Source organism: Polypterus senegalus, chromosome 18 (assembly GCF_016835505.1).
Source record: "Polypterus senegalus isolate Bchr_013 chromosome 18, ASM1683550v1, whole genome shotgun sequence".
Taxonomy (NCBI): Eukaryota; Metazoa; Chordata; class Cladistia; order Polypteriformes; family Polypteridae; genus Polypterus; species Polypterus senegalus.
The window spans coordinates 13,757,567-13,772,914 of record NC_053171.1 but is presented as its reverse complement, the minus strand read 5'-3'; the positions used below and the strand labels follow the sequence as shown (position 1 = coordinate 13,772,914).

The 15,348-nt window shown below is 46.8% G+C and overlaps 2 protein-coding genes across 4 annotated transcripts in view; both read left to right on the top strand.

Annotated features, from left to right (window-relative positions):
* LOC120519124 (zinc finger protein 708-like) overlaps positions 1 to 4,487 on the top strand; it is a 39,280-nt gene extending 34,793 nt beyond the window's left edge. For all 3 annotated transcript variants that reach the window (XM_039742241.1, XM_039742240.1, XM_039742239.1), the window contains exon 2: positions 118 to 4,487. In XM_039742241.1, the coding sequence (XP_039598175.1) occupies positions 170 to 2,263 (2,094 nt within the window). In that variant the 5' untranslated portion in view covers positions 118 to 169 and the 3' untranslated portion in view covers positions 2,264 to 4,487. The remainder of the gene's footprint in view (positions 1 to 117) is intronic.
* Positions 4,488 to 4,592: 105 nt separating this feature from the next.
* Positions 4,593 to 15,030, top strand: sbk3 (SH3 domain binding kinase family, member 3). The gene is made up of 3 exons (XM_039742242.1): positions 4,593 to 8,071; positions 8,175 to 8,377; positions 14,077 to 15,030. The coding sequence occupies exons 1-3, from the start codon at positions 7,927 to 7,929 to the stop codon at positions 14,854 to 14,856; spliced, it is 1,128 nt and encodes a 375-aa protein (XP_039598176.1). The 5' UTR covers positions 4,593 to 7,926; the 3' UTR covers positions 14,857 to 15,030.
* The last annotated feature ends 318 nt before the right edge of the window (positions 15,031 to 15,348 follow it).

Here is a 15,348-nt window from a genome sequence, read left to right as displayed (position 1 = left end):
TCAATGCCCCCCCCACCAAATCTTGCACGTCTTGGGGTGAGAGTCTCTGGCTGGTATCTTTTTAAATCATTTCTTTCTGTATTGCTAAACGTTTTCAATGTTTGCTTTCTTTTTCAGAATCTCACCAGAAAAATGAATAGGTTCAAGTGTTGAGGTGTGTTTGTGTGCAATGGAGGTGGGCAGAGGAGGACATCAGAATAGTACCCTTGATGAAGAAGAGCCCACAGAGCAGGGTACAGATGATGAGGACTTGGCCATTTTGGAGCAAGAGGAGGATCTGGACTGGAAAACCACTGCCGTGAGACAGAGTGGGCACTGGCAGCAGGCTGGCAATTTTGCTCAGAGGCCGACTAATTTGATGCAGAGCCATGTTCGCTTCCAGCAGACATCCATCTGGGGAAATCAAAAGGGGAAGCTGGCTTCCATTCGTCTTCTGAACTGGAGTAGGAAACGGGCCAAGAGCCAGGGAGAGTGCAGGCAAACACAAGCAAGCAAGTGGAGAGAACACAGTAGGCCGGAGGAAGATAAAGAAACGTATCATGCCAAGCAGCATGGTGGCACCACCATACAAGAAGAAGTGCTGCAGGGAGGTGGTCATCCACCCTTCCATAGACTTCTATGCCCACCTTCACTTAAGAACTCCTCAGGTCCCAGCAGAACAGATCTTTCTTACCAACGTGCTTTGCCCACAACTGTTGCTTCTATTTGCCGTAACCGCAGCAGTCGGAGAAGAAAGCCAATTTCTCCCACACAGTACCTCCAACCAAATTCTGGCTCTCAGACTGAGGTTTGCCATACCTCATCTCCTTTGAGATCAAACGACCACCTCAAAGTTGAGGATACAAATGGCGGTAGAGTGGGCACCATACAGCAGGTTCCCACTGGTAATGTTAATGGTCTGCATTTGTCTGCCAGTCCAGACAGGCAAGAGCTAATCTCGGATCATGACTGCCACATTGACAATATGCCACAGAAATATTTAGAAGGTGCCAGTCTTCGAAGAGCAGAGCAAGCAAAGGAGTATACGCAAGCCGCCTGCCCTGGCCAACAAAAGAGGGCACAAGTGCAGCCACACAAGAGAGACCGGACTCTGAGTGATGCCTCGGAATGCAAGGAGGCTGACCTGGTAAAGTTCATCCAGCTGATTGACGAGAATGGGGGCTACTCCACAGCTAAGCTTGTCCCCTGTGTTGATGTGGAGATCGAGGATGATGATGGTGTGGAGGATGCATGCAACAGGGTCAGCAAGCAGTACACGGACAGCTCCTCCTCCAGCATCCAAGAGGTGATTGTTGATGACAAGCCATTCCAGTGCAGCGTGTGTGAGAAGAGCTTCAAGCGAGCGTGGGAACTGTTCAGCCATGAGGTGGTCCACAACTCAGACCGGCCCTTTCACTGCGACATCTGCCAGGCCACTTTCAAGCGGCACTCGGACTACAAGAGCCATCGAATGGTACACACTGAGCACCGGCCATTCTCCTGTGAGATGTGTGGCAAAAAGTTCAAACGCTCCTCAAATCTGCAGGAGCACCGGCGGATCCACTCGGGGATTCGTCCATTTCTCTGTTCGTGCTGCGAGAAGAGCTTCAAAACTCCTTATGAGCTTCAACGGCACATGCTCATACACATGACGGAGAAGCCCTTCAAGTGCAGTGATTGTGGTAAGGACTTCCCCACCACCAACACCCTCCTGGCACATCAACGACAGCACTGTGACGATAAGCCTCACGTTTGTGGCATGTGTGGTAAGAAGTTCACCTACGGCCACAGCCTGAAGGTCCACGAGAGGGTGCACACTAACCACAGGCCCTTTGTCTGTCCTATCTGTAACAAGGGCTTTAAACAGTCCAATGCCCTGGCCAGCCATGAGCGGGTGCACACAGGAGCGCGACCCTATGTCTGTCAGACCTGTGGCAAGGCTTTTAAACAGAGTTCTTACCTGGTGATCCACCAGCGTGCCCACACTGGGGAGAAGCCGTACCAGTGCGACGTGTGCCAGAAAGCTTTTACTCGCCCATCACTGCTGTTGCAGCACCACAGAGTTCACAGCCAGGAAAGACCCTTCAAGTGTGGCTTCTGTGACAAGTACTTTAAGGACTACTCCTACTTGACTGTCCATGAGAAGGTGCACACTGGCCAGACGCCCTACAAGTGCCAAGTCTGTGACAAAGGTTTTGCACACCCTTCCAATTTGTTGCAGCACCAGCGGGTGCACCGGGCATGGCAGGAAGGGTGTGGCCATCCACCACCTACCTGTTTGTGAGGAGGGTGGGGGGAGAGGAGGTCACTGATGGTCATGTAACATTATCTGCATCATTCAGCCACTCCCAAGATAGGCTTCCTTTTCACCTAGTCTTATTCCCTCCCTCCCTCCATCCATCTGTCCATTAATTCTAGTTGGAGCCATAGAGGTGTAGTACCTGAGGAGTTGAGAGGTTAGCCCCTCACAGGCGCACAGACACACACTGACTGATGGGCTGCATGCATCTGATACATGAGTGTAACTGACAGGTGGGTAGAGAGACTAAAGTGGGAAATGATAGTTCAGCTCTGCAGTACCCTATTGCCGGTCGTTGCACTCCAATCCAGTAGGCTGGCATTGTTTTTATTCCATTTTTAACCAGTAAAACTGTGCTCAGGTCTTTCATTATCCATGGCAGTAATGGCACATCCCCTGTCATCATATGTCACTCATGCTCAGACTAAAGTGTGTCACCACTAAAGCTGATGTTCCGTTACACGACTTGTAGTTGATGCCTACTGACACTGATCTTGCCACCTGTCTGGGTCAATTTACATGACTAGAAATCGCAGGACATGACAAAATATGCAACCCCCTGATCACTTCCCAGCACAGTTTCACATTTCCAAATGTGAAGTTTTGTCCCTGAAGGAGCCGGTGGCTTTGTGAAGGCTTTACAGGAATGACGAGTTCAGCCGCAGTCTTAGTCAACTTATTTTTCTTTGTTCCATTCTGTCATGGCATTTGAAATATGAGATATCAAACGGACAAACTTTTCTTCAGGTTGTGAGGTCCAAAACATGCGTGTTCCTTATTCCTTGTCAGCGGCAGTCTGCAGCATGTGCCCATGAATTCAGTCACCTAATGTGACATACCCAGCGACTCAGTCTAACTAGTCCACAACTTCACTGGGGTGGGCTCTGTTTGCATGAGAGGTGACACTCGGTCAAGGCTCATCTCAAAATACAATGCAGAGATGAGGAAAAAGGAACAGAGATTGCACCTGAACTCGCTGTACCTGTTAACCCTTCGTATAGTGCCAGCTCCATCAGGTAGCCTGCCACTGGCTTTCAGAAAAAGGGGCAAGCACGGCTATAGTGGAAGGTCGTCACTCAGTTGGTAAATGTGACATGAGCAACAATTTTTCAATTGTGTAAAAGAACGAGATCAACAACTGCAGTTAGAAATTCTGACATAAACAACAATTAAGAGTCGTGTTATGTGACATTGGCTTAAGGAAACAGCCCATGTGATACAGGAAAGTGCCAGGCCCACCTTTCAGCGCATGCTTCACCTGCTGTTATCATTGTAAAATCTGCCCTTTGAGTTTCTCACCCCCAAACGATTTTGCACCCCATCTCCTGTCATTTTGTACTGCAGTTATAGGTGGTCTTCCTTTACTTTAGTGTAGTTCTGCTCCATTAATTCTGTTAAACATTAATGAAACCCACAGTTACAAACCTCTCACTCCAGTTAGCTCACTCACCGCCAGGATCAGTCCAGTAAACTGCACCATTGCGGCTTCATCCCAGTCTTCCCAGTCATGTGTCACTTAATCCAAATGGGGTGATGACTCCTATGTGCCCACCCCCTTGTGGGCACCATGACTGAAGTGCATTTTCAGAATGTTTCATTTTTCCTGCTCCAATCATTACTCGGTTCCACCAGTGTCAAGTAGGAGTACAGTGAGCATATTAACCAGGGGCCCTGGATGAAGCTGCTGGACTTTGGACCCTAACACGTGCCACCTTTCTGGTCACTTTTTTCTCTGTCAGCTCCAGCTTTGTTCTTCTGACCCAAGTCTGGTGTCATTAAAGGTTTCTTTTGCAGTCTCCCCCAACATATGAAAAGCTTCTTTCTAATGGGGGTATTGGCACATTCCTGGGATGGACTATGGTGGTGTGTCTCTTTATCGCCCCCATATTGTTAGTCTGACCACCAGTTTTAGCTGGAGAGAGGAAGATGCTGGGCTGATGGAGGGGTGGTGGGTCTCTTAGGAGCTACTTTTGCAGTGGACTTTAAACCAAAAGTTTTCACAGGAGTTGGAGGGATGCAGCTAGGCAAGCCGCCATCTGGATGTGGTCAAGATGGTGTGCGGCAGCTTAACCTCTCTATGAATGTTTAACCCAAATCACTCCCCCATGCCACCGATGAGGGTGATAACAGCAACTGAATCTTGACCTCTCTGTTCTGGGCTGTCACTTGTAATCTGCTCTCTATAAATACAGCAAGAATTCCAACAGCTCTCTTTGGTGGTCTTCTTCTGCCTTCTTTCATTCCCAGAAGCCTCACCCCTCTGACTGCACCTGCCACACAAGTTGTGCCGTTGAGACCCCTGTGAAATAAACGCCTTTCTGTCTGATCCCTTTGGGCCTGGCAGTGGCTGGGGTTTCGAGAATACAAGAGGATGGGATTGGTTGATGGGGGGTGGGATCACTGTCATGTCTGGGTGCCAGGTTTGTTGCCAACTCATAAAGAGCGAAAGCTCGACGAGAGGGACGTGCCTGACGACTGACAGGTAACCATTGTTACCTGATCCAGGTCATGCTCTCTGTAGAAACATGATTGATGCTTCCGGTCCATCCATTTGTGTGACTATGCTCCCCCTAATCATGGCATTAACTTCCATTCAGGTTGTTATGAGTCATACTGTGGTGTCTGTGGTGACGCACGGGTTAGGGAGTCACACGGGAGGGCTCAATAGACGGCAACGTCATGAGGATTGACTAAACAGCAATTCAGCATCACAAAAGTGTCAAGCATGTGGGGTCCAGGGAGTACAGACATAACACTACACAGCTGGCCCAAATAAGTTTCAGGTAGGCTTAGAAGGATCCAGAGGTATGATGTCACTTCAGTAGGTTCACCATCTAGTTTAAAACAGGACCCCCGTGAATTCTACAAAACATGGATTCAACAAGGTGTTGGGCATCCCACTTTAGGATTTGGGTACCTACCTTCTCAATGGCATCGCACAGTTCCTGGTGATTTGTCAGTCACCTGTTTATGCTATGAACCTCCTATCTTGCTTCATCCCAAAGGCACCATATTATACTGAGACAAGGGGACCATGCAGGGTAACCAGAAGTCACCATCATGTCTGCGAAGCCAGCTTGAGGTGGCATGTGCTTTGTGATGCGACACATTATCTGTTAAAGGTTAGGCTATGACCATGGAGGGATACAAAAGGTCAGCAGCCACCCTTGTGGAAGCCCTGGAATTCAGATGGTGCTTAATTGGTATTAGGAGGCCGGATGTGTGCCAAAAAGACATTCATCACACTGCCATTAGTGCCATCTGGATTTTTAAGTTCTTGGTGTTTATGGCAAATTCAGTGTGCTTCTGTCAGCAGAAGCAGATTTGGTTGATCAAGTGGCATCACTCCAGCCTTCAGTTGACCAGTTTTAGAGTACCCTTGCCAACTGGAATTGACATGGCATGGTCTGCTGCTGCTGTATGCCCATCTGCCACCACTTTGATGATGAGGGGGTATTTTGAGTGTTTGTGGCCTTTATGTTAACTCAAATTAGTCTGGCCAGTCTCCTCTAACCTGTGTTTTGGTCCACACAACTGCCCCTTACTGGGTGTGTTAGGTTTATTGCGACCGTCTCTGTAAACTCTGGACACAGTCAAAGTCACTTAGATCAGGCTTCTTGACCATTCTAATGTCTAGTTGACCTCTTGACCAAGGTGTGCATGCTATAGAGTTGGGCCCACATGACTGGATGTTTGAATGAGCTGGTGATTTCCATTAATGAGCAGACAGATGTAAAAAGTGGCCTCTGAGTGGAGATGAGCTCAGGATGAGGCCATAATGGCACACAAATGTGAAGCTACTAAGGGTGGCCAAAGTGCCGATGTCACTCAGGTAAGGTGTAGTGTGACCTGGTTGCTGATGTCAATTCAGGGAGCTGTAGGTGTGACTGGTGTGTCATTCATGTGATCCAGAATGCTGATATCATGTGGGTGTGTTGGGGGTATGTGGCCAGAGCTCTGATGTCACACAGGTAGGTGAGGGGGTGTGTGGCCAGGGCTCTGATGTCACACAAGTGATGTGGGGCTGCAGCCAGAGCTGAGATGTCAAAACAGATGTTAAGCTCCACTGTGGCACAGGGTAGAAGAGCCTGCAGGAGGTGCTTCTGCTGCTGTTGCTCATTGTGATTTACTGCCTTTACGCTTTTTGCAGATTATTAAACTGTAGCTCGACACAATGGTGGGTGCCAGTGAGAGCAGCAGCTGGCCTGATTGAGGCAGCCGAGGTGTGAAGGATGTTATATTTAGCTGGCTTGGCCCTGATCAACGGTGCAGCTGCTCTGGTTTGTAATCAGCTCTCCAAGTGTTTTGGCGGCTGCTGCTGTTGTTGACGATGCTGCTGCCATGACGACCAGGCCTCTGCTCTCTGTCAGCCACGTGGAGGCTTCACTTTAGAAAGTGGTGAGATTTAGTTGGATGGTCCAAGGGCACACTGGTAAAAGAGGGGATCCAAGGTAGCCCCCAGAGGAGAATTTGGGTGCAGAGGTGGTGAGGAGGTCACCCTCGCCCCTCCAGCCTGCTATTAATGGACCATAAACACCTGCAGACTCGAGGCATGCTGCTTACCACCAGCAATCTTAATCTCCAAGCTCTCAGATCTCGCCATGTTCTGGTTCAAGCCAGTCCCCTGGCTATGGGCCCACAGCCACCCAGACGCTGCTTCCTCAGAAACATCAGGTGCCTTAGAAATGTGATCGTTATTATCGGGTTACTGCACCTCCAACACGCTCGTGGTACACCATTAGCACAGGGATTAGCAGCCGACTGGAATCTGCGCAAAGTGCAGGAATCGGCTTTTCAGTGCCCTTGCACACCCTGCTCTCCTTGGCAAAACCCACAAGGGTTGAGTGGGCACATCCCAGCCCCAGAGAGCAGCTTTGACACAACCTGTGTGGTCAGTGCCCTGTACAGGTGAACAACTGACCCTGCCGGATTCAGGCTTGAAGGGCAGGTGGGCCTCTCCCGTGATTACCATGAAAATGTAACTCGAGGTCAGCGTTGACAGCAACTTCTGTTCTAATCAGTAATGTGTGCACAGTGCGCCGGGGGGCACCAGTGGGGGATGTGGCAGAAGGAAGGGAGAGCTCTAGGGGCAGGACAAACAGTCCCAACAGAGAAGTTCGCTACCGGCTGGTGGGCAGAAGCACAGCGTGAAAGCAGAGAGTGATTGATGTGTCGATTAGGCAGGCAGAGAAGAGATCTGCGGCGTTAACATTGCTCTCATAGTCACAGCAAACTGCTGATGTGCTGCGCTGGCCAAGGGCCCAGGGCCACTAACTGGACAGCTGAGAAGCGGAGAGGCGTCTGCCCAGCGAATGCCACCGTGACGATGCTTAAAATGTAGAATATTGGCATTCAGATCGTGCGACTGAAGTGCCCCCCGCCCATCATCCCCATATAGAGGACTGAGCTGAATGCAGAGTTCCATCTTGTCACCTCTGGTGACTCGGGTGCAGGAAGAGTGACAAGGGGGTGGGGAAGTGGGGGGAGCAAGTGGACTATATCAGCTGCCTCTGCTGAAGAGCTGCAGGAGAAGCCAGCAGTAGATGGAGAGGTGGCTCTGCATGTAGCATCCGACGCACTTCGTGAGAGCCCAGGGTAGAAATCCTTCTTTGCTGTAATCCCAGCTCTCACAGTGGACTTCAGTTACAATGACATCTCTACTGCTTGACGAGATGTGTCACCTCACAGCTCAGTCTCTGTCCACCTTCGAGGTGTCGGACCACTTCCGTGTCATCAAGCAGCTGGGCCAGGGCTCCTATGGAAAGGTAATGCTGGCTGTGCACAAAGGAAAAGGTCAGTGAGATGGATGTGCTGCTTGTGTCATGTGCCAGCCTGGGAGCTTCCGTTTGCAAAATCAAAAGAGCTTATCTTGTTTTCTTTCTTTCTCTCCTCTTAGGCACCCCCATGGCACTGAAGCTTTTCCGCAAGAGCAACACATCCAAGCTCTCGTTCCTTAGGGAGTACACCATCTCACTCTGTCTGTCCAGTCACCCCTGTATCATCGGAGTCTTTGGAATTGTTTTCCAGTCGCTGCGGCTCTACGGGTTCGCCCAGGAAGTGGCCATCCATGGTGACCTGTTTGAAATCATCGTGCCTCAGGTAGGGAGGTGGGGTTTAGCATCAGTAGCTGTTGGTAGTGCAGGCTCCCCTTTCTAACTTTATCCATCTGCTCTGCTTTTCTAATTTAACTATAAGTGGATGGTGCAGACATCAGCCACGACTTCTCCCATTAAGCCTATCGGGCTGGAATGCCAGTGACCATGGGCTGCTTTGAAATCCTCCGCTGTCATGCACTTATCTCCAGCCTGACTGAGCCGTGACTGCAATTTGTCACCCGTCACTTTTTGTCATGCTGTCTTTTTCTGTTCCATCCTTGTTAACACAAAGATCTGCTGCTCTTACAGTTAGACGCTTCTGTCAGGTCATTTCACAAGTGTGTGGGCCATTTGAGCTTCCACGTCAGGTTCAGTTTAGTGCTCACTGCGTGCTGTGCAGGTCCTATTCCATCAAACCCTCGGATGTTCTCTCCTCTTTTTCATAGCCCGGGATGCTATTGTCAGGTGTGCAGTGTCTAGTGAAGTACTTACTTGCTTGTCCAACCAACATGCAACATGCCACCACTCTGTGGCCTTCCTGGAAAATAAGAATGGATTAAGATGCAGAAATCCATTTTATTTATTGCTGAACATGAATTTGTGAATTTCCCCTTGGGATTAATAAAGTATCTATCTATCTATCTATCTATCTATCTATCTATCTATCTATCTATCTATCTATCTATCTATCTATCTATCTATCTATCTATCTACATTAACAGCAGCTGGCAATTTTCAAGCATCCCTTAAAAGTTAAACTAATTTTTTCAGTAGATAGGAACCATATTGGGAGGCGGGCTAATCAAACACATGCATTTACACACTTCCAGATCCGAGAATTGTTTTAGAGTTCCTGTAACAGCAAAAACACTAACCGGTGGTCCTATGCAGTGCTGACTGCATATGGTAATGGTACCAGTATGAGGCCACTTGCCTTCCCAGTCCACATGTCATAAACCAACCATCGGCATCTCCAGTTGGGCTCTGATTTGTGGTTGTCGTTTACCATTTTCTGTCATGTGCAGGTCACTTGTTCTCGCCAGTTTAATTCTTACCAGTACACTTTCTACTTCTCCATTAATGAATAGAACTTACCCTTCTGCTTATTTATGTGCACATCATCTGCTGTCCCAGTTCAAAGCTCCATTTCTACCATCTCATTATTTCCTAGTTGTGCGATTTATTTATTTATTGTTTTTTCTTCTGGGTTTCCTAATTATACATAGTGGGTGGTGTGATACTGCTGCATGACGCCACTCCTGCAGTATGTCTCCACACTCTTGGGTTTGAACCCTGGTCTTTAGTTATAAAGGACTCTGCTTTGCTTAATGTTGGGTGGGGAGGAGTACCCCCGGTAAGCCGATTTATGTTTTCTCCTAAATGAAATGGAGTGATGCCTTTCAATGCATTCTTGATGATTAAGGTGACGCATAGCACGTTGGTTGGACGTACAGGTAAGAATTTCAGTCCTGTATACATGTGCCAATCCTGACTCTAGAAACCTGTAAATCGTCACATTGGAAAATGGTGCTGTGTTTCACGGTGGCCCAACATGCAGGCAACAAGTCCACTGTACTCTGTACATTGACAATGCGACTTCCATTAGTCCAGGCTCCTTGCTCTACCAGTTCTGGTCGGTGCTGAGCCCTGGCTGTGCCATTTTAATTCTGATTATCACAGCCCTTTGCTCCTCCACTGCTCTCTGCTTAAACCCGCAAATGTTCTTTCCCAGCAGCACACATCATTCTCTCTCCCAGTTCACTTCTCATTAATACAAACTCATTTCTTTTCCCAGTCTGGGAAGTGAATTCTCTGCTTGGTTGTTTCCCAAATGTATGGTCCACTTGTTCTCTTATATCAGCTCCCATTAGTGTAGACCACTGGCCCATTCCAGTACTTCAGAACGCACATTCCTTGCTTTCTTGATTACTTTGGCACTCTGATAACTGCTCACTGTTTTATGGTGTAGACCGCTTTCTCTGTCGATTCATCTCCTCAGTTCAATTCTGATTAGCTTGGACCACCAGCTCTGCCAGGTCACTTCCCTTCAGTGCAGACTGCATGCCCCCCAACCGTTCTCTTGCTGTACCAGTTCAACTGTGGTTAGTGGCAATTTTATTCTGCACACTAACATTCCTGTCGCTTGCTCCCCACATTCCTTCTTCCCATTTTCTGTTAGGTGACCTACTAGACTGCTTACAATTCCCAGTACAATTTTCCGATTCTTGTGGGCCACTTGCTCTATCAGTTCAAGTTCTGTTGGGTGGGTCACTTATCATCTCCCATTTCATTATGACTAGCACAGACCACTTACCCCACTACATGTTTTTCTGCTGCTTGCTGCACAAACACTTTAGCCCCTTTGCCCCCCAGTTCAGTTTCAATTTCACTCTCATTTATTACTGCAGACAGACTGCTTGTTGTTTCTCTTTCAGTTTCTTAATCCAAACTGCTTTGTTTCCCAGTTTGACTTTGATATGTACAGCCTGCAAGCCCTGCCACCCGACTCTCAAAAAGTACACAAGGCTTGTTCTCCCACTTCAATTTCCATTCATTCAAATGGCTTCTATTCCTATTAATTCAGATGACTTAATTCAAACTGTTTTTTCCTCCCGTGTTGTGTTAAGTGACTCTTCTGAAAGCGCAGACCTCTTGCTTTCCCAGTTTGGCTCTGATTTGTGGTAACCACCTTACTGTCCCAGTATCATCCAGATTCCTGTAGGCCACTTACTCTCCCAGTCTTAATAGTATGGAGACTTCACCTCCCCAGTTTCATTCTCACCAGTCCAGACCATTTGCTCGTTCAGATGCATGTCAGGTGCTTCTCCACTTTAATTCCTAATAACACACATTTGTCTCTGTTTGATTCTACTAAACCCCACCTACTGCTATTTAATTATTTGCTAACAGTCCAAACTTTGGCTCTGATTGGATGCGACTCCTTGCTTCCACATTCCACATTACAATGGCAGCTCATTTGCTCTTCCAGTTTCATTACAGTCAGTGCTGACTGTTTCTGATCCCTGTTCAGTTCTGTGGACTTCTGTTCTGTTCCCAGTTTAATTCCCATTAACACAGACTGCTTGCACTTCCAAGGCTGTCTGATTAGTTCCATGTGCAGCCTTTACCAGGCTCTTTCCTTTTGTCCAGACTGCGTGCCCCCAGTTAGACCAACTTTTCCTAGTGCAGTCCTGGAAAGAGCATACCGTTTGCTGGCCCACATTTGTGTGTCTGGTTACTCAACTCCCAGTTTAATTCCCATTCAGACAGACTACTTGCTCTGTCACGTGACATCTGATAAGTGTTGTGTTCGTCCTTCACTGAGCACCTTCTCTTTCATACCAGTTTCATGCCCGCAGTTCACTTTTGACTGATTTATACCACCCACTCTCCTAGTTCAGTCCTGGTCTGTGCACACTGTTTCATTCCGAGTACTATACCCCACTTGCTGTCCCAGTTTGCATTGGATTTAGGAATACCCATTTCTCTAAACCAAACAGGCAGAGTGAAAATTAAAGCATGTGCACATGCCTACTGTCCCACCCCAACTCCTCCAAGAATTACGCCTCTTTGAATATGCAAATCAATATAAATGGCCCTTAAGCTCAGCTTTTTGTGAAAAGGTAACATCAAAAGCACGAGGGAAATAGAATACATACTATTTGTTGGTTTAAACAGTGGTATAAACAAGAAAAGGAAGTTGACCGAGTAACATAGCGTGTCGGAGTTGTCAGATATCAAAGTCACCGTGAAAAGGCAAGTCGTAGCCCACCGTCTGAGTGTCATATGAAAGCTTATTAGGGTACAGAGAAAAAAAAAGGCACACAGTGGGGAAAAAGCATGAAATGTCAACTTTAATCTCGAAATTTCCACTTTAATCATGTGGTTTATTTTGTCATTAAAGTAAAGCATCATAAACTTCATCTTAAAATCGTTTAATTTACTAGTTTCTCAAATCCCATCGTAACTAAAGTAGCATGTTAAATGTTTTGTTTTGTCTTTGATCTTCTATGTGCTATGTGTGTAAATCTCTTCCTCCGACAGGACACAGAATCCATTACATTCGTGATATTACAGCTCTCTGAATAATTAAAATACTGAGATGTATACGTGATAACATTTTCATGATGATAGGAGTTAAAGCATGTTATTAAACATGGGAACACGGTGGCACAGTGATTGTTCATGTCTCACGCAAGATGCTTGCTGCGCCATTCATGACCTTAGATGAAATACTTTATTGCAGCAGTAGTCTCTTTCAATTAAACTGACCTCCAATTCCTGTCCTTACTTTTCTTTCTCCAAATACCCAATCGCCATACAATCAGATCTGTAATAGACGTTAAGCCACCTGTAACTTAGAACGCTGATTCTTCAAAACTTTTATGAACATTGAAATACCTTCGTAGTACGCATTTAATTATTCTGTTCATCTACCCTTCCAGTGTCACGCCAGCCCCAGCAAGAATACAGCGCGACTCGCTAGCGCTGCAGCACCGTGTCCTCACATGTTTAATTAAAAACAATACAGATTATTTAAATGAAGTTTAAGTTTTATCTGTATAATATAATAAACATATTTTGCTTCATTTCATCTTAAAAATGGTATTGTCACAATATGTAAATACGTGCTTTATAAAGTGGCTCAGGTTGTGCAATATTATAACTGTATCGCAAGTTTACAGTGAGGTGATTGTAATTATAAGTACAGACAGTTCTACAAGGAGCACTTGATGGAATGATTGAGTGCGTTTAGAGTTCTTGGGATGAAACTGTTTCTGAATCGCGAGGAAAGGCTCTGAAGCGTTTCCCATATGACAGCATGAATGAGGCAGCGTGTGCTTGATGCTGTATACCGATAATTCTCTTTCCGATCAGCTGCTATACAGTTGTGATTCACACTCAGATACAGTGATATAAATAGTCGAAGTGGTGCAGTGAGAGTAATATGGAAAAAATGATCTGACATGGCAACCCCTAATAGGAGCAGCTGAAAGAAGAAGAAGGTGGAGTGAGAGTAACAACGCTAAAGCAGTTATGGTATTTGGAATAGTTTGACCATTCTGTGGATCATAATATTGCTACAAGTTAATTGCAATCGATTGCATTACATTAATAAACAATATGCAGTTAATTTCAATGTATTTATAAAGCTGCGTCAGGAATGTGGATCTAAAAAACAAAGGGTAACCACACAGGAACAGTAGTACTGCTTTGATGCTGGGTGCCGCCATTCTGCAAAGCAGAGTGCAGAACTTGTGTACGCCAGGGTATGAGCTACCGTGGAAAAGTGTGTGGCTTTACGGCAAGTTTACGTTTTATACATCGTGATTTGAACGTGGAAACATTTTTGTGCGTACGCACCATTTATACATGAGGCCCCTGGTTACTGCTGGCCCAGTTTCATTTGGATTACAGTACAGTACATTTGCTCTCACAGTTCACACCAGACCCTTTCTTTTTAGAACAAATTTTATGCCCATCAGCTCACCATTTCAGACTGCTTGCAGCCCCAGTTCCATCCCAGGTGTTTTGCCAGTTTAATTTTGAGTTAGGATAGGCAAACTGCTCTTCCAGATTTTTTTTGGTCATGTGGCCCCCTCACTTTAGATGCATGACATTCCTACCTAACGTATTTGTTCAAATTTGAACTTGCACTCTCCGTCTGGCTGAATCCACTCTCCCTATCCTCTCCCTTTCCAGGTTGGGGTACCAGAAACCTGTGCCAGAAAAGTCCTTGTCCAGCTCATTCAGGCCCTGGATTTTCTGCATGGGAAGGGGCTGGTCCACCGCGACGTGAAGCCCGAGAACATCCTGGTTTGTGTGCCTGACTGCTCTCAGGTCAAGTTGTCTGATTTTGGACTCACAAAGCCACGCGGATCCCGAATTCATGGTACATCAGGGCCTGTCCCTTACAGTGCCCCTGAATTGACTGTCTCGGAGGAGGAGGAGAAGGAGCAACATGGTAAGACACCTTGCCTACTGGCCGAACCAAGCTTGGACTGCTGGGCACTTGGCGTTCTCCTCTTCTGTATTTTAACTGGGAACTTTCCCTGGGAGAAGACGAGCTGTTCAGATCCGTTATATCGGGAGTATAAAACATGGTTTGACAGTCAAGAGGTGCATCAAGTTGATCCATTGGCAGATCACACAGAAGCAGGAGGATCTTCAAACCCCTCTAACAGAGCGGGAGATGATGGAGGTCAAGAAGAACAGACCAGGATGAAAGCTCCCACCCAGTTCTCCTCCTTCACCACCCTCGCCCTCTCACTTTTCAAAGGACTCTTGACACCTGATGCCAAGGCTAGGGCCGCCCCTAAGGAGGTCCTTCAGTATTTTGGGGGTGCCTGGGTGAAGGATAAAGCAAAGGAAGGCATGGAGCTGGGTACAAAAACACAGTCACGCAACTCGGAAGTGGCGGAGTGCCGGCCTTCATCTTTCAGCTGTGCTGTAGAGACAGGACAGAAGTGGACTCAGCTGTGAACCATCAAGCACTCAAAGGTCAAAATTTGGGGTCTCCTGCCAAATGAACCTCTGACCTCTATTTGAACTGCCCAAGTTTATAAAGGAATTTTGTAAATTGTGTTTTCTTTTTTTTCTTTTCTAGGTCGAACACATTCTTTATTGCAGTTGAATAAAATAATTTTTTCTGTAAAATGTGATTGGGACCTTTAAAGATATGAAAAAAAAAAATCAATGAGCCAAAGCACGAACATTCTGGAGCATCAGTGTTCCTCTTTATCAACACAATTCAAATTCTTGAGCTCTCTCACATACCCCCCAGGAAAGCTCCACTATTTGGGGTTGGTCACTTTGCACCAACATTCAGGTGAGACAAGAGACGCCCTTTAAAGCATTCTGTAAGTTGGCTGTCGCGTTTCATCTTTCCGCTTTGGCTGTTACAAGCACTTGGATTTGTGTGAAGGCTGCTCTGGCAGATGGAGCCGAGGAATGCCGCAGTCTATCTATAGCGCC